Source organism: Scardinius erythrophthalmus (assembly GCF_964197995.2).
Source record: "Scardinius erythrophthalmus genome assembly, chromosome: 9".
Classification (NCBI taxonomy): Eukaryota; Metazoa; Chordata; class Actinopteri; order Cypriniformes; family Leuciscidae; genus Scardinius; species Scardinius erythrophthalmus.
The window spans coordinates 5,217,542-5,236,218 of NC_138229.1; the positions used below are offsets into that span (position 1 = coordinate 5,217,542).

Below are 18,677 nucleotides of genomic sequence, written 5' to 3' on the forward strand. Positions count from 1 at the left end.
GTAACATATCTCATCTGAATCTTTGTGTTTATTTAAAAAAAAATATATTAAAATGAAAACATTGAACAATAAGCTATTTTATTTTATGTTGAGTCTAAATGAAACCAGCATCATTGTGACCTTATAGTTAATGTGACAATGAAGCAATTCATATTTGCAGGCATCAGTGTGAAAAAACATTTTTTTCATAACGCTAATAGGCCACCATATATTAGCATTGCACTGAACACAATTGCAGTGTGGAACACAAATGGTAAACCTCCCACATCTGGATATGGTTTAGCCAGAAGGAAGTGAGAGTAAACGCAGAAGAATTCCTTCTCGCAACAGCTGTCATTAGAAAAGAGGGACTCCGATGGTTTATCAACGATGACTCTTCCGCTACTTCTAACCATTCTTGTTCTTGGCGAACTGCCAGGTGAGCTTTTATCATTCCTTTTGCAAAAGCAAATGTTAATGAGGCATTGAAACCATTTTCCAAAACTGTTATATGGAAGGGAGCTTGGAAACATGTTTAGAAAGCCGTTCTGCTGCTAAAATTGGTCATGGGTTTAAACTTCCTCTCTTTGGAATATTATATTGAACTGTTTGCAGTTTTAAAACCCAGAATTGAAAAGCGTTCCTAGTTGAGTTTTCATATGAAGGAAAAGGCTGTGACCCTAAATTCCAAGTATTGTGGAGTGTCGTCTAGTGTAACTTTTCCAAACACAATGTTTTTAGTTAAGTTTTCATTTTCAAAAGAGTCTGTTGAAAATACATGTGGAAATTTTATATTTTGTTATTTGCCTTTTATGCTTGATTGTCGTTTTTGGAAGAATGATGGACAACAGCTTGTGGATGTTTTGACTTTCATAAGTTTTTATTTGGAAAAAGTGAAAGTAAAAAACTGGACAGTGAAAACAGGCCCTATTGGTCACAGTAACAAACGGACATTTAATGCAGCCATTGTAAGATATTTACAATTTTCAATAATTTAACATTTCTAAAGAGTTTTAGCTTTATAAAGAATGATGACAGTCATTTTGTGACTATTTGATTTTTATTGCTTTAATGAGTGTAAATAATACAAAAAGCATTCTGGCTTTATTATTAATGTTAGAATGAACCAATGCATTTTATTTGCAGGCACCAATGCACAAAAATCTACAAAATTATGTAAATGACTAAATAAGCCATAGTAATTTGAATATGTACTGATGGTTTAAGAGCCATTCACTCTGTTCATCTGCATTCAGAGAAAGTATGCATATCACTGAAGAGACATTTTGAGTCTATTGAGGTCAAGAAACAAAATTCTGACAACTATGATATATTTGCATTAAAGAATATATTTGAATTGCCATGAACTCGTTTTTGTAATTTATTGCTGTTTATAGCCAATATAATACTTTTATTTGTAATATTGGTAACACTTTACAACTTACAAGGTTTCATTATAGTTAACTACAATTGTTAACATTAACAATAAACAATATATCTACAGTTTTGATTAATCTAGTTAATCTCTGCATTTACTAATACGATTTTAAGATCAAAAGTTGTATCTAACATTATTTAAAGGTACATTTTTTGTTTAAAATTAATAAAATGTGAATGAGTCAATGCATCTTCGTTCCTTCTTCCAAAGCATGTTTTTGTCTTGCCTATTATAAGTGTTTATGTTTCGACCTGGGTGGATTTCACAGGAAATTGTGTCATCTTAATTTATATAGTGCTTTATACAATACAGATTAGCCATCTACAGGGATAAACAGGAAAATAATGATTCTATAATACAAACAGAATTCAATTCTGTTTTAAAGCAGCTCTAAAAGGACATTAGTAAACAGTGATTATTCAGTTTAGTGTTGATTCAGTTTGGTTCAACAACTGTAAAGTTAATCAATTGTGAAATGAGTTCAACTCATCTATAAAGCAACCAGCTCAGTTCAGCTCTTATCCAATCGTGTCAGTGCATTCAACTCAATAATGTTGCAGAATAGTAAGTCATAAATAAATAGAAAAGTTGCTCCGGCTACTTTGACCCGTGTCTGGTGTGGCAGAGGTTAGTTGTCACGAGTGAGAAAGGTTGACATGGAGCAGCTAAATCTCAAACCTCCAGGAAATCACCCATTTAAAGAGGAGAGTCTGCTGGCAAAAGCGACAGAGCTCGTAATAAAACAAGAATCAACATTAGTCTTGGGCTACAGGGTGATATGGCTGCTGAATATTGGCAGTTGATTATTATTCAACTGGTAAGACATTTTGTCGAACTGATAAATTGCATCATATAGCTCTCCAACATAGTTCCCTGTAAAGCATTATCTATTGTGAAGGGTCACATTCATCCGCACAGTCACACAGAGCCGAAGCACAACCAAAACAATGTTCTTCTGCAAAATGCATGCAGTTTTTATAACCTTTAATGCACTGTGAATGCGAACTAACATTAACAAAGGTTGACAAATGATGTTAACATTGTTACCTCATGTTAGTTATTACATCAACTAATGTTAACAACTGCAGCCTTATTGTAAAGTTGGTATCATTATCTGTCCGTTATCTGGTTCGATCTGTTTTTAGGTTCCTACTGCACCGTGACAACTGTAGGAGATCTGTCTGTGCTGGAGGGTCAATCCGTCATTGTCCCGTGTCACTATAACCCGCAGTATATCAGCCATGTGAAGTATTGGTGCTACGGCCGGATGAAGGACTTCTGCTCCAGCCTGGCGCGCACCGATGACCCCACATCAGCCCCTAACGTCAAGGGAAAGGTGACGATCGCGGATGACCCCACTCAGCATGTGTTCACCGTGAGCATGCAGAACCTGACGGAGGGGGATTCGGGGTGGTACTGGTGTGGGGTGGAGCTCGGAGGGATGTGGGTTGCTGACAGCACTGCCTCCCTTTATATCAGCGTCATTCAAGGTGAGTTAAGAAAATCATATGAATGAAAATACAACTAAACCTTCACAAACTAAAATATAGACCATGCTAAATCGGTCACACTACTATATCTTGTATCATCAAAAAAGATAATTAGCAAAAAAAACGACTACATTTTTAAAATAAAATTGTTAATGTTATAGTGATAGATAAAACATTTGCCTATATAGCTGATAATTATTTAAATGATATTGCTATGTGAATTCAACAAAACTTGAAAATGTTCAGGTTGCCCCACAAAAAAAAAAAGAAAAGAAAAATATCACTGTGATTATTATTATCATGACAATTACATTTCCTTCTAAATTTGTATTATGTACTATAATGCAGAAAAATCTCATTCACATTACTGCACTGTGGAAAAATGAAATTATACATTTAAAATATTTATAAATTATATATAAACATTTTATTCATCATTCTAGTATTTTTTGTACATCCTTTAGTTTATGCTGATTTAAAACTAAGTCAAATTTGATGATTTGGTGGGGGAATAAAAAAAAATCCTAGTATTCCTAAAATACTCCTTCAAATGGTTTTTTTTTTTTTTTTTTTTTTTTTTAAATTGATAATAATAATAAGTGTTTCTGAGCAGCAAATCATCATATTACAATGATTTCTGAAGGATCATGTGACACTGAAGACTGGAGTAATGATGCTGAAAATTCAGCTTTGATTCCAAGAATAAATTACATTTTACAATATATTCAGATAGAAAACAGTTATTGTAAATTGTAATAATATTTCACAATATTACTGTTTTTACTGTATTTGATTAAATACATTTACACGTTTATGAAAAAGGAGTCTTTTAAAAACATAAAAAAATCTTACAGACACCAACCATTTGAACAGTAGTGTATATAAATGTGTGTGTGTTCCCCTTTTGAAATGTGACCTATTCTGCTGACTGTATTGATTTAAAGTGATTGTTTCTCGTATTGATATACTGATATTTTGTGCATCCCTAAATGAAATCTGTAAACCACTGAAGCGTTTGTGAAGGTGTCATAGAAGTGTAGTAACTCATGGTGGTTTTGTTGCAGGTGTGTCAGTGGTGAACAGTATGGTGAGTGCAGATGAAGGCAGAAGTGTCACTGTTCAATGTCTCTACAGTAAGAACCTCAGGTAACCTACATATACATATACATATGTAATTAAAATTTTGTCTATGCCAAACTTTTCGCTGATTCATTTTTTGTTTTTAAATCCTGTGTAACAATCCTGTTTTCACTGCAGGTCCAGTGAGAAGCGGTGGTGTCGCAGTGGGAACTGGAACTCCTGCATGGTGACGGGTTCTGAAGGAACATTCAGCGGTAGAAACGTGTTCATCCACGATGACAAGAACAGCATGTTCACTGTGACACTAACGCAGCTGGAGATGAGAGACTCGGGCTGGTACTGGTGTGGAGCTGGTCAGCAGCATGGGGCTGTTCATGTGTCGGTCACACCACGAGCCACTACACGTACGTCACACACAGCCTATCGCTAACATCACAAACTACATTCTTACAGTTTTTTTGTAGAAACGTGTCTTCCAAACTCGCTGTCACAATGTCAGATGTCAACATGTTTTAAGTGCTGTATGGTTGCTCCCGCATTGCATCACTATGGAAGTTTGTTTGGGAATAGAAAATAATAACTTCATTGTGACTTTTTTATTTCGCAATTATAACTTATGATTTCTTAAAATTATGAGTTTAGATAGAAATTCAGAATTGCAGGACATAAACTCGGAATTGTGAGGAATAACATCAGAATTGCGAGAAATAAACTTGCAGTTGTGAAAAATAAATAAATGTGAGTTCTAATGAACTTATCTCATAATTCTGAGTTCTCGCAGTTCTGAGTTTATAACTCGTAATTGTGAGTTTGTCTCGCAATTTTGACTTAATAGCAATTTCAAGTTTATATTTCACAATTCTGACTTTATTTCTTAAAATTACGAGTTTAGTAAGTGTAGCAATTTAGCTCAAAAGGGAAATATAAATAAGTAATCATAACTTGTTATTATTAATTATAAATATTTGGATCAGTTAATCGAATAACTTGTAGCTGATTTAATATTACAATCAAATAATCTGTTCATCCAATGAACACTTAGTATTGATCGTGTCTTAACTCTCAGAAAGGATATTTTTTTATGGCCACAGAAAATGAACTGTTTCCTTAGCATGTAGCTGTGATAGCATCGTTAAATTGACGTTGATTTACATGCAAGGGACCAGAACCCACTCGTTGTGTGAATGTACACACCGTTTTATTTAACTAAATCACTAACACATAACTATCTAAACAAACACATTCACACAATCCTGCATACATGGGTAAAATGGAAAGTGAAAGTGAATGAAACTGGAAACAGTAACAGGGAATGAAGAAACGAAAAGAGTCATTTAACCATCTAAACAGAACCATTCTGACTTCAAAGCTCCTTGTTAAGAGAGGTCCACCTCTTATAATAAACCTCAGTTTAGTTCATATTTAGTTAATTGTACGATACTTGCATTGCGTTAGCTGTTGAAAAAGCGTCTGGATGCAGTCTCAGGATAAAGTCTTGGTGCTTCTGTGAGTCAATGGAGTTGAAGTTGCAATCAATTTCTTCCGTGTTGAATGAAGACATTTTGATGAAGTTGCGATGTTAGTCTGATTGTTTAAACATAGCTGGCATTAGTCGAGGCCTTCGGGGCCGGGTAAGTCCCACAGAACAACCAGAAGATGCAGAGAAGAAGAAAGTGGGATCTGTGCAATTTAACCTTTGAGGATGGTCTCTCATAGGGGTCATGAGCCTGTGGTAACTTAAGCTTTCGGAGGGAAAGTTTATGATGATTTCTATTCAAGCATGGTAATTTCCATATTTAACTGGATTGGCTGTTGATGCAGAAACTATTAAAGACAACTATTCTTGTAATACTAATATTGTCATGTGGAGTGCCCGCATGAGCCACTGGAGGGCACTCTCTCCCTGTATTATGTTTCACCATGGACTCATTGTGTTTAATTATGTTTCAGTTGTGTTTGATTACCGGTTATTGAGTTCCTTATTTAAGCCTGAGTGATCCCTGTGTCCTTTGCGAAGTCTTGTTACACTGTGAGCGTACATCTCTGAGCATTATTCCCTGTTTTAGTATTCTGTGTTTCCCTGGACTCATGACCCTTGCCTGCTTTCTGGACTGTTTATGAACCTGTGTTGCCTGCCTCGACCTAAGCCTGTTATCGCCACCAGTTACTGGATTGCCCCTTGTTTAACTGTATGCCGGAGTTTATGTCTGCTTGTGTTTAAGTTGAAATAAAGTGCTGCACATGGATCCGACCGCCTCTGTCCGAACGTTACAGAAGACTTTGCCACCACAGGATCCAGCAGACTTTCAGCATCTATCCACCGTGGTCAAGACCCAAGTTTCCATGCTAGCCTCTCATCATTTACAGCTGGCGAGACTAACATCTCTCCTCAAGGAACTAGCAGGCTCTATGCAATCTTTGTCTCCGCAGAGCTCAAGCACAGCCGCTAATCAAGCCCAAGCTCCCGCTGCACCTGTTCCACCACAACCCAGTGTGAGTACTGCATCTAACTATCCCAGTCTGTCACTTTCTGAAAAGTTTAGTGGCTCACCTGTGGCGTGTGAAGGATTCCTTCAGCAGTGCAGCTTGTATATGAATCATCAGCCCCAGTTTTACACCTCGGATGACGACCGTGTTTCCTTCATCTGCTCACTGTTCACTGGAAAGGCTCTGGAGTGGGTAGGCATGTTCTGGGAACCAGGTCATATGTCGTTCCCTTCTTATGACGTGTTTATCGCTCTATTCAGAGAGGCTTTTGAACTCCCCGCAGGAGAAGAGGATCCCGAGGAACTGCTCTTGTCCCTGTGCCGGGGAGGTTCATATGCGGCGGATTTCTCTCACTCATTCCGCACGCCGCTAAAGCCTCATCTCGCCAAACTGTTCGATCCTCCCTTGATGACCGTCAGAGGGGCTTTCAAGTATACCGTTTCTGCCAAACCCACTCATCGTGACGGACCCCTCGAGCCCATATTTCGCACTGGTCCTGTTGAATTTGCTAATCCAGAGACAGCGGAGGTTTCGCCGGCCGAACTGGAGTTTGAGCGCGTGCCAGCCGACTCGAAAAGAATCAAGTACCGAGTCGAGTGAATCAAGTGGGTCAAGCGAGTCAAGTGAACCGAATCCCGAGTCAAGTGAACCGAATCCCGAGTCAAGTGAACCGAATCCCGAGTCAAGTCCTGAGTCAAGTGAATCTAGCCCTGAGTAAAGTGGATCAAGTCCCGAATCAAGTGAATTCAGTGAGGAAAGTGAGTCAAGTTCGGCTGAATCTATGGAGTCAGGTCCAGTTAAGCTAAACGAGTCTGTTCCCCTGGATCCAGAGTTATTAGCTCCAACAGCGCGCCGTCGGAAGAGGAAGAGGACTCGCTCAGCTCGCCAGGCTCCGGTGAGCGTACCTAGACTCCTTGCCCCGCCTCTGCGCCTCGCCCTGCCGGCCCCGCCTCTGTGCCTCACCCTGCCGGCCCCGCCTCTGCTCCTCGCCTGCACCCTTCAAGCTCCGGGAGGCTTCTCTTGAACCCGTTTACAGCCCCGAGGTTCCTCCCGTGGATTTCCCCAAGTGTTTTTTTTTGGGGGGGGGGGGGCAGTAGGTACCCTGAGATGGCCATGGAGGTGGCGCTGACATGGACCTTGTCTGTGCTATCTCCACCTGAGCCTCCTATGCCTCTAGTCTCGTCTGGTCCTGTGCTTCCCATGCAACTGGTCACGTCCAGTCCTGAGTTTGCTCCGCCCTTGTCTCCGTCTAAGTGTGTTCTGTTCTGGTACCCCTCCAAGTGTGCTCAACCCTGGTCTCCTGTCAAGTGTGTTCCACCCTGGTTGCCTACGACGCATGCTTCCCCATGGTCTCTTGGCCTGCTCTGGTTTCCAGGCCCCAGGTTTCTCCATGGGCCTGGCCTCCTGCCTATCCACGGGCCTGGCCCTCCATCCCAGCCCCCGTTGACCTCCCCCCGGAGCTCTTAGGAGCGTCTGGAAGCTGCTCCTTTGAGGGGGGGCTATGTCATGTGGAGTGCCCGCATGAGCCACTGGAGGGCACTCTCTCCCTGTATTATGTTTCACCATGGACTCATTGTGTTTAATTATGTTTCAGTTGTGTTTGATTACCGGTTATTGATTTCCTTATTTAAGCCTGAGTGATCCCTGTGTCCTTTGCAAAGTCTTGTTACACTGTAAGCGTACATCTCTGAGCATTATTCCCTGTTTTAGTATTCTGTATTTCCCTGGACTCTTGACCCTTGCCTGCTTTCTGGACTGTTTATGAACCTGTGCTGCCTGCCTCGACCTAAGCCTGTTATCAACACGAGTTACTGGATTGCCCCTTGTTTAACTGTATGCCGGAGTTTATGTCTGCTTGTGTTTAAGTTGAAATAAAGTGCTGCACATGGATCCAACCGCCTCTGTCCGAACGTTACAAATATGTTGCATAGGTATCAACATATAATATACACGAGCATTTAGATCATCAAAATACAAATTCGTAGATACCTAACATGGTATAGGTCAGGTTACATTAACTGGTGGTTCTATCATAAAGCATGCATAAAACAGTATACAACACAAAAGACACTATAAAGGACAGTAATAATCACACACAATGTTCTGAAGATATGCACGTTCCTTCATAGCGGGTGTTCTATGAATGAATGTGGAAGAGTCCTTTTTTATGGTCATTATGAGTGTTTCAAAAGGGGTATAGAGTAAGAGTTGAGTCTTTCACTTTCTTTTTGGTAAATTGCTTTCATGCCTGGGTGTTAGTTGCTCTCCGGGGGTTGTCCAGAGATACCTTGGGGTCTCATTTTGTTGTTGGTTGAGGGGTTTTAAAGATTGTTAAATATAACAAATAATTATGTCTGATTGGTCCAGCAATTACAGATGAAAAGTCAGAATTGTCTGATTAAAAAGTCACAATTACCTTTTTCACGTGGTGGAAACAGGCTTCCATACATCACTGATCTGAAGTTAAACTCTGCTCAATTTTGTGACATTTGATCTCTGTCCTTGTGCCAGGGGCCACAGTGTCTCCTGTCCAGTATCTGAAGACAACAGTCCGGACTCCATCTGTAATGGGCACAAATGACCCTCACAGGTGACCCCTGTATATTTCCTCATGATTTCACATGAAGGGATAAAAAGCTTTCAGCAATGAGCAATACTGAGATCTGTAACATACACTCTTAAAAATACACTCTTCTCTATTGGCATTGATGGTTCCATGAAGAACCGTTAAAATCCATGGAAATGCTCCAATCCACAGAAATGCTCAATGCTTCTTTACAGTGGAAGAATGTTCTTTCGATTTTTTAAAATGTTCTTCACACTAAGAAAATAATGTTTCTTTTAAGAACTGATCACTGAAAGGTTCTTCTATGGTATTGCTGTGAAAACCCCATTTTGGAATCTTTATTTATAAGAGTGTATGAATGAATATTCTTTTACCATTAGTTGATATTTGGGTAACACTTTATTTTGATGGTTCCTTTTGAACATTCTTTTGACTATAAGTAACTTTGCAACTACATGTCAACTAACTCTCATTAGAGTATTAGACCGTCTGCTTAATATCTGCTAACTCTTTATTGTTCCTCCAACAGACACTCTACTGACTATAAAAAAAAGCACTAAATGGTTTAGCTCCCCAGCGAACTCTTAACGCATTATAGTCCTTCACGTCTATTGCGATCTCAAAATTCTGGCCAGTTGATAATACCTAGAATATCAAAATCGACTGCTGGCGGTAGATCCAGCATGTCCAGCAGCAGATTATAGAAGATTATAATGTGTTATGTGTATGCCAGGTCAAAGAGATGTGTTTTTAGTCTAGATTTAAACTGACAACACATTATAATCTTCTATAATTCAATGTTAGGGTCTATAGATTAGGTCAGCCGGGAACACTTCCCATAAATCCAGATGTACTTGTTACATCATAAGAAGAATGGCGTCTACGCTAATATTAGTCTCTCTGCTTATCCCAATGTTTACCTCAGTCCGCCGGATCCAGGCCGTATCCAGATCTGATGAAGGACCTGCGCCTGGACACGACGACAACGCAGTCCTGAAGTGTCAACTAGTCTCTCACCTGTGAAGGCCTCCTTCCCTTCCCTTTAACTCTGCAAAGATAAAACGCTGTCAAAATAATTCCGGTTCACATGGCTAAATAATTCTGCATTATGCATTTTTAAGGCCAGACAAGTAATTTGTTGAGGTCAATTTGTAAAGAAAGAGCCTGCGCACATATATATTCAAACGCGCATACCTATAGACTAAACACGTAATACGCATGTGCACACATTCTCACAGGTTCGAGTTTTTGAAGTTTGCACAGAGAGAACTTTTTTTTTTTGTTCTCAATTTTTCAAGGCTTGCACCTTGGAACCTGTTTCAAGGTTTGCGTTCTCGAGCCGCCAGGCACTGTTGATGTGCGAATGAGCAGCCGGAGTGCGTTTAAGGGTTTTCTGTTAGAGCGGTGTTGTGTTAGCGGCCCCTAAGTTAATAACTAATGATCTTTGCAGCGGAACGGAAGTGAATCAATCAAAACTAACTTTAGCTGGACAATAACTTTATTCTAGAGCTGCTGTAAAGCCTAAACAATCTCTGTTTCCTATTATCACTGTAAAGCTGCTTTGAAACAATCTATATTGTTAAAAGTGCTATATAAATGAAGGCGACTTGACTTGACTATAAGTAACTTTGCAACTACTTATTCTAACCCTACCAGTCTACTAATAATCTACTTACACTCTAATGAGAGTTAATAGACATTTAGGTGTAACGTTACCTATAGTCAGTAGAATGTGTTAAAGGGACCATCAAAATAAAGTGAACCCGATATTTGACCAGCACTAATATTGGTATTCGACTAACACATCATGTCTGTTTCAGCCGTCCTGTTTGGGAGTCTGTTCTCGTGGTGTGTGGAGTAGTACTTCTGGTCATGACTGTCTCTCTGGCACTTTGGAAGTTGCGGAAACATTATAGTAAGTTTGTGTTTTAAGCGGCCTAAAAAGTTATTGTTACTTACAAACTCGTCTGGAACATTACTCCATTCTGATTTCTAAGCTTAAATGATGTCTCTGGATTTGTAGACTACCTGTTTTCCTTCATTTAACCTCAAACTCAAAAGGTTGTGTTCTCATTTTTCTGTGAATAATGCTTCACAACTATTTTTTTGGTTCATTTTGCAGAGAAAAAGCAGAAGCATCAAAGGACAAATGAAACGAACGATAATTTCACAGTCAGTGCAGTTTATCTCTGTTATCTAACAGTCACATCACCCAATTTACTTTCTTCGTGTATATAACCTTGTCTCTTTGAGGATGATTGGTGCATGTTATTATGGAAACAGAATAAATAAAAATAAAAATGTTGCCACTTTTTATCTCACAACTGTGACTTTTTTTTCCCTCAGAATTGTGAGATATAAACTAGCAATTAAAAAAGGGTAATTGCGATATAAAGCTCTTGTGGTGACCAGTGGATGTTTAATGATGCAAATATTGATGACAAGTTCTTCTGGGTGCGTATTTGATAGTATTCTGCTTGTTTGCAGATGTGTCCATGGAGAGAAGGAGACTATAAGAACACCTCAGTGATTTTCCTGAATGCTCCAGCTCAGCAGGTCCAAATGCTCTAACAGAGGAGCCTCATGATGGGAAACAACTCATGGACATTCTGATGATGGAGAATTTAAAGTGAGCTGATGGACACTATGACTCTAGTCAATGAAAGACCTGCAGAATTGAGAAACTGGGGTTATATTTGACATTTCTTCACATTTAACAGTTAAATGGAGTATAATCTTTCATTTCAGTGCATTTTTCATGTTGTGTATTTCATGTTTATCTGTCTGTAAGTAAAGGTGGATTCGGAAATATCGTAATTACGAGATTCCAACTTCTAAACTCTGAAAGCTTTGACTTGTACCATGTGACTGCTGTACCACCTGACTGCTGCAGTTCATTTTGGCGTTGATAGTGCTGCCATAACGCATAATTCTGAGTCCGAGAACAGCTTTGAGTAGAACATCACGGATTGTCATCTAGTAATTATGGTAAAAACGCAGCTTTTGTACAAGACTTGTTATGAGTGAGTAGTGTAGTGTGGAATGGATGTGTTCTTACTAAGCGCTGTTTATTAAACACAGTGAAGGAAATGTGTGAGACACTTGTGAATGATTTTAGAAGAAGGGACGTACTGAGTGTCTCACTCTTGTTATTTTTGTCTTGTCATGTTTTTTATCTGCAATTTTCCATTATTAAATTCTGTACTGAAAAAGTGCTTTATTCACATTTTTTTTTCAAGCTGTATTAAAATCTTTAATTGAGGTTGTTTGTCACCTGCTGTCTATTCTTTTGCTTACAAGTGTTGACCACAAACAACCCAATTATGGTGTGACCGACTGCAGTAGTTCTATAAGTGTAAAATGAGAACTACAGTAGACAAGGAAACATCGCCACAACTCAGTAATACCAGAAGGAAACGCTTTTATGTCGACTGCATTGCATGTAAAAGTAAATAATTCTTTTTCAAAATTATTTTAGACTTCTTGTCCAGGTGATGCATTTGTGATTTTTGTAACATTTGCAATCAAGCATTATGACATTTTATTGTAAATAAAGTTTTTTGCCACAAGCAACCACAGAGCACGGATGCAGGAAGTGAGTCTAATACAGCTAGAGCTTTAACTCATAGGCAAACCCTCGAGTGATAAGCTGTGTCTGTAGTATTAAGAAAGGGAAAAGAAGACGTATGCAAAGATGATGCAGAGAGAAGAAACATTGCAACTTTTTTCCAGAAGGAATGTCAGCTTGAAGAAGTTCATTGTGTTTTTCCTTTGGTTTATAACAGGCAAGTGTTGAGTTTCTTCATACGGTTAGTTGGCATGTTCTGCTGTATGACATGCTGTACTCCAGCTAAAATTATTTCAAACAGCATTTTGCAATATTTATTTTATTATTACAGACTTTTATTAATAGAGAAGTTAATTTGTCATGCCACTGGACTATTTAAGATTAACCTTAGTGAAGATAAAAAGTGCCTTTGAAAGAAATAGTGACTAGTTAGACAAATACCTTATACATTCATATTGATTTTGATTTGATCTTGATTTAAAAAAAAAAAAGTCCAATTGCATGTTTTGTGTTGCCTATGTATTATTATGTTTAATTGTTTTACTGATACTTAAAAGAAATGGTGTATAGTATGTGCATGTAAATATGATTTTTTTTTGTCATTAACATTGACAAATAAGTCAAACTAAAGTTGATCTTTTCTTCGCGCAGGTCCTGAATGCACAACAGGATCAGTAAACAGAAAGTTAACGGTTCAGACTGGAGGATTTGTCATTATTCCATGTTATTATGACAGGAATTACACACAACACAAGAAATACTGGTGCTTTGATGCAAAATCATCATATAATTACTGCTCTATTCTGGCATATGCTAATGAAACCAAAGGAAACGTGTCTGTAATCGATCATCCAGATCAGAGTTTCTTTACTGTGACTATGAGAAACCTGCAGCTTGAAGACACTGGATCTTACTGGTGTGGTGAGGAGATTAGAGGATTATTTCAAATGGATGAAACAGAGCAGCTTCATCTCACAGTTCAATCAGGTATGAGATGAGTTTCACATTCAGATGAATAATTCTGATCCTGATTCCTAATAAATCACAATGACTCGTGTCTGTGTTCAGCTCCTGATGTGTATGTGAAGAACAGCAGTGTATCTGGACATGAAGGTGATAATGTCAGTGTCCAGTGTTTCTACACTTCTGGATATCAGAATAAACTCAAACAGTGGTGCAGATATAAAGATCAGCGCTGTTACACTGAGAAGAGGACTGACACATCCCAGAAATCATCAGTCCAGATCAGTGATGATGGGAGAAGCTCCTTCACTGTGTTGATGACTGGACTGAGACTCAGTGATTCTGGATGGTACTTCTGCTCTGCTGGAGATCTGCAGGCTCCTGTTCAACTCACTGTCACTGGTAAAACTCATTCACTAATCAAATCTTTATAGGTTTTCCTGCTGGACAATAAAGGGGATAAGGCTAAAAAATGCATCTTTTTCTGTGTTCCGTTCCTGATGTCTCTCTTGAAGATCCACATGTTCCTGTTCTCACCGTCACTGAACCAAAACCAGGTAATGCAGACTCTTACTAATGGTTATGATAAATTCATGATAAATTATTTTATTATTTTATTCTTTGACAGCAGTTGTGACCACAGAAATATTTGAGAGCAACCAGTTAGATAAGCTATTAATATTAATCAGGATTTATATTTTCTGTCATGGCCTGATTATATGATTATAAATGTATTGGTTACACTTTCGATACTCCACTTTAGACATACTAACTTTGCACCTACATTTCAACTAGCAATCATCATTAGAGTGTTATAGACTGTCTGCTTAATATCCGCTAACACTTTATTTTCCCCCAACAGACGTTCTACTGACTATACATATCTTTGCAACTACTTGTCAACTTATTCTTCTCACCCTAACCCTAATCATAACCGTAACCATACAGTCTGCTAATACTATAACTATAAGTTGCAAAGTTACTCATAGTTAGAAGAATGTCTAAAGTGGACTATCGAAATAAGTGTAACCAATTTATTCAAATAACAGTTGAATTCTTTGTATTTATAAACATTTTGTCTATTTTTTTGCATGTGTTGTTGTCTTTTTCCTTTTCCAAAACCAGGTAATATAAGTGCATCAAATAATTAATAAAAATGTGCTCTATTCCCACTTTTTTTAAATTGTTTTTCATTTCTGACAGCAACTGTAAGCACAGACACCGAGAGGAGCACGTTAGTATTAACATGGTTTCATTATTCAAATTGATTGAAATACAGTATGAGCAATGTAAAAAAAAAAAGAAAAAAAGTGACTTAAATCTACATGATGCATCTTGTTTAGCACTTATCTTTAACTTATGTATAAACACTATATGTTTATCTTTGTGCTGTTGTCATATCTTTCTATATCCTCTCTTTCAGATGGGACGTGATGGAGCGTTTCTGTCTGTCACAGAATTAGAGATCAGACTATTCTCCACATTGACCTGAAGGACTTTTGTCTGTCGATAAATAACAGGTTTTGTGAAACTCATTAGATTTGTATTTGTTACTGTCAAGGTTAAGGTTAGCAGTTAGAAGACTTTAGTTCTGCAGTAGGAAGTCCTCATTGCAGCATATTTTGGCCAGGATTATGCTGCAATGAGGACTTCCAACTGCAGAACTAAAGAACCCCCCCCCACACACACACACACACACACACACACACACGCGCGCACAGACAGGAAGTGATGGTCTGATTGACACATAAAGTGGCCAACCACAGTTCAGTTTGTTTTTAAGTGTCATTTGGGGGGGGGGGGGGGGGGGGGTATCATAAACCAGTTACTGCAATAATTAAATAGTGGCATGAAAGACTATAGAAAATAATAAAGCAGTTTATAATAAGTTAATAATAATGCAGTTTCTAGTTTACTGACTCCAACTAAACTCTGGTGACAGGACTCCAAATGAACACAGTATGAATTTTGTATGTTAATCTTGAGAGATGTTTAGCAACCAGTGTAACTGCAAAATGTGTATGTTTCTGTCTATATATCTGCCCAACTAACAGAGAATGTTCCCACAACTTTCACATTTTGTAAATGTTAAAATAAAATCGTCTTTAAATAACTTTTATAAAATGGTCTTTTAACATTATTTGATATGCATTCTCATGATGTTGAGAAAAAACTTCCATAGACGTTCCTGGAACGTCTTCATGATATTTTTTTTATTTGAACGTTCCCATAACAGTGAGAGAACGTTTTGAGAACGATTTTCAGAACATCCGTATGATGTTATTTGTACTTGATGAATTTTTGCATATAATGCTGACAGAAAATGTCCTTGGAACAACATTCTTGCAATGTCCTTATAATGTTATTGATATTTGATGAATCGTAATGTTAATATTCTTAAAATTTTCAATGTCAATATTATGTTTTAAGTAAAATAAGGTTAAGAGAATGTTGTACTAACATTATTGTAACCTTTTAAATAATTTTCCAATCACACAGAATGATTTTAGAAATATTGCAAATCACTGTTCCCACAAAGTTTTCAGAACATAAATCCGTCAGCTGGTGATTCCTGTGTATTGGAGACACTGTATTTCTTCCCGCTAAAATTGTACTCTTTCCTGTCAATTCTCCTATAAATCCCAATGTCAGTTACATCTGTAATGGTCACAAGTAGAACTGGATGAAATGTCAGTATTTGGAGATTTAATTGTCATTAGTTCATGTTGTGTTTGGTTAATCGATCATCATGTGTTACACTCATATCTCTCATTTTGGGTCTTAAATCTGCAAGATAAACTGGGTTGTGTAGCATCATGAAAGTTAATATGCACAGACATAAGCAAAACTACACAAATTAGACTTTTAGTTGATGAGACTTTTAATACCTGCAAAAGATGCATTACTACCTGTGACATAGACATGCATGCCAATAAAAAAATAAAAATAAAAATAAAAGATTTTAGCTTGGTAACCCTTTACAGTAACATTCAGTTCATTACAATTAGTTTTGCATTACTGCTAGAGTGATTTTTTTAAATGTATTGTTTGTTTTTTACTTATTAAGGTTTATTTTATAAATATAAATTTGTTCGTAGTTAATTCATTTTTGTTTGTAATAAATTAATGTTTGTGTATTAGTGTATGCAGAAATTAATATCAATCTAAACGTTAAAACAGTGTTGTTCATTCTTAGAAACCTGAAGTATTAACTATCACAAATTGAAACTTTGATACTTTTGAAAACTGATACTGAACACCCATCAAACAATGGAAGAAATATTGATTGCACTGTATTTTATGTACAGTCTGTTCACCCCTTATCCACGTAGTCCAAGATATTTAAGGGCATTTCCTCCTCCGTCTATGATAACATGAGCACAGAAAGCAGAAGCTGAGCAGTTGAGCTGCTGAATTCGCAGTGAAAACCTCATACAGGACACATAAGCAGGAGCAATCGCAATGACCGCGTACGAGAAGGCAAAAATATTCTACATTTCATTTGGGTTTTGGCTCACTTTAGGTGAATATTTAGTGTTGTTCTGTTTTTGTTTAGTGATATTTATTGTAAATCCTGGATATTATAACGGTTTGTGTGTTTATTTAGGTGTTGAATGCTTCAGCGATGAGTTAAATTATGTTTTAACTATTAAGCCTGGAGGATCTGTCACCATCCCATGTCATTATGATGAGAAAAACCCACCGCAGAAGAAATACTGGCACTCTTATACAAATACTGATCAATCTTATACATACACAAACACAACAGAGGAGAATCTGTCAGTAATTGATCATCCTGATCAGAGTCTCTTTACTCTGACTATGAGAAACCTGCAGAGCAAACATACTGGACACTATTATTGTGTTGTGGAGACTGATGGACAGCGGAGTGTTAGATATAATCTTTATATCCAGGTTCAGTCTGGTATGAGATTTTTATAATGGTTTTTAATCACATTCTAATGAATAATTCTCTGACTTCACACACATGTATTTTATAATCTTTTATAATCAGATGTCTTGTGTCTGTGTGTTCAGCTCCTGGTGTGTATGTGAAGAGCAGCAGTGTATCTGGACATGAAGGTGATAATGTCAGTGTCCAGTGTTTCTACACTTCTGGATATCAGAATAAACTCAAACAGTGGTGCAGATATAAAGATCAGAGCTGTTACACTGAGAAGAGGACTGACACATCCCAGAATCCATCAGTCCAGATCAGTGATGATGGGAGAAGCTCCTTCACTGTGTTGATGACTGGACTGAGACTCAGTGATTCTGGATGGTACTTCTGCTCTGCTGGAGAGGCACTGAATCCTGTTCATCCCACTGTAACCGAGGCAGAACCAGGTAAAACATATTTAATACTGTATTTAAATGCTAAAAATGTAAAACTCAATCCATAATTATTACAATACTTTACAATACAAAATAAAACTTTTATTTTGACAGTAAGTGTGATCACAGACACCGGCACTGAGAAGGACAAGTAAGTAACAAATTCTCATTATTGTGGCTTATTCTTTAGCAATATCTATACTTCACGTGTCTATAACGTTACATAATATTTTTTTTTTCCAATATTCCTTCTGAAAAAAAATGTGAATACTAATATTTTCTGTAATGTGAGGGCTTAAATGTGTCCAAGTTAATGTGACAGAAACATATTCAGTTGCCTCTTGATAGTGTGCTACTGTCTTTTATCTTTCAGATGGCATTTCTGTCTGTCACAGAACTAGAGTTTTCTCCACATTGAGCTGAAAGAAAACTTTTGCTTTACACATTCAGATGAAAGGTCTGTGTGTAGAATGTATTAGATGTCTACATTTGCTAAATGCCTATGTCTGCAATGTATTTTTTTTTCTCAGCATTTTTCTTCAAATGTATTTTATTTTTTTATTTTTTTTTATTTTTGATGTAGCCATTTTTTATATCAATATGATGTACTGACCTCACGCAATAATGTAATTTTATCCAGTGAAAGTATTTGCATATGTCATCATGTTAACTAACCAACAACATACAGATAAAAGAGATTTGGGTTTAAATTCAAAGGCATCAGAGCTTATAAATGAAAAATATTGCATATGGAATATATATATATATATA

General features: G+C 37.4%; 2 protein-coding genes across 3 annotated transcripts; both read left to right on the forward strand.

Annotated features, from left to right (window-relative positions):
* Window positions 1-213: 213 nt before the first annotated feature.
* On the forward strand, window positions 214-12,302 carry pigr (polymeric immunoglobulin receptor). 2 transcript variants are annotated; one of them, XM_081373680.1, is made up of 8 exons: window positions 214-418; window positions 2,563-2,907; window positions 3,972-4,053; window positions 4,165-4,391; window positions 8,986-9,064; window positions 10,861-10,955; window positions 11,163-11,212; window positions 11,528-12,302. In XM_081373680.1, the coding sequence occupies exons 1-8, from the start codon at window positions 370-372 to the stop codon at window positions 11,609-11,611; spliced, it is 1,011 nt and encodes a 336-aa protein (XP_081229806.1). In that variant the 5' UTR covers window positions 214-369; the 3' UTR covers window positions 11,612-12,302. The 2 variants fall into 2 exon arrangements, with proteins under 2 accessions (XP_081229806.1, XP_081229807.1); XM_081373681.1 differs by lacking the exon at window positions 11,163-11,212 and having other exon boundaries at window positions 242-418.
* Window positions 12,303-16,951: 4,649 nt separating this feature from the next.
* Window positions 16,952-18,613, forward strand: LOC308695895 (polymeric immunoglobulin receptor-like). The gene is made up of 5 exons (XM_081374160.1): window positions 16,952-17,094; window positions 17,179-17,496; window positions 17,610-17,918; window positions 18,021-18,057; window positions 18,280-18,613. Exons 1-5 carry the CDS (start codon window positions 17,034-17,036, stop codon window positions 18,305-18,307), a joined length of 753 nt encoding a protein of 250 aa, XP_081230286.1. The 5' UTR covers window positions 16,952-17,033; the 3' UTR covers window positions 18,308-18,613.
* Window positions 18,614-18,677: the final 64 nt, after the last annotated feature.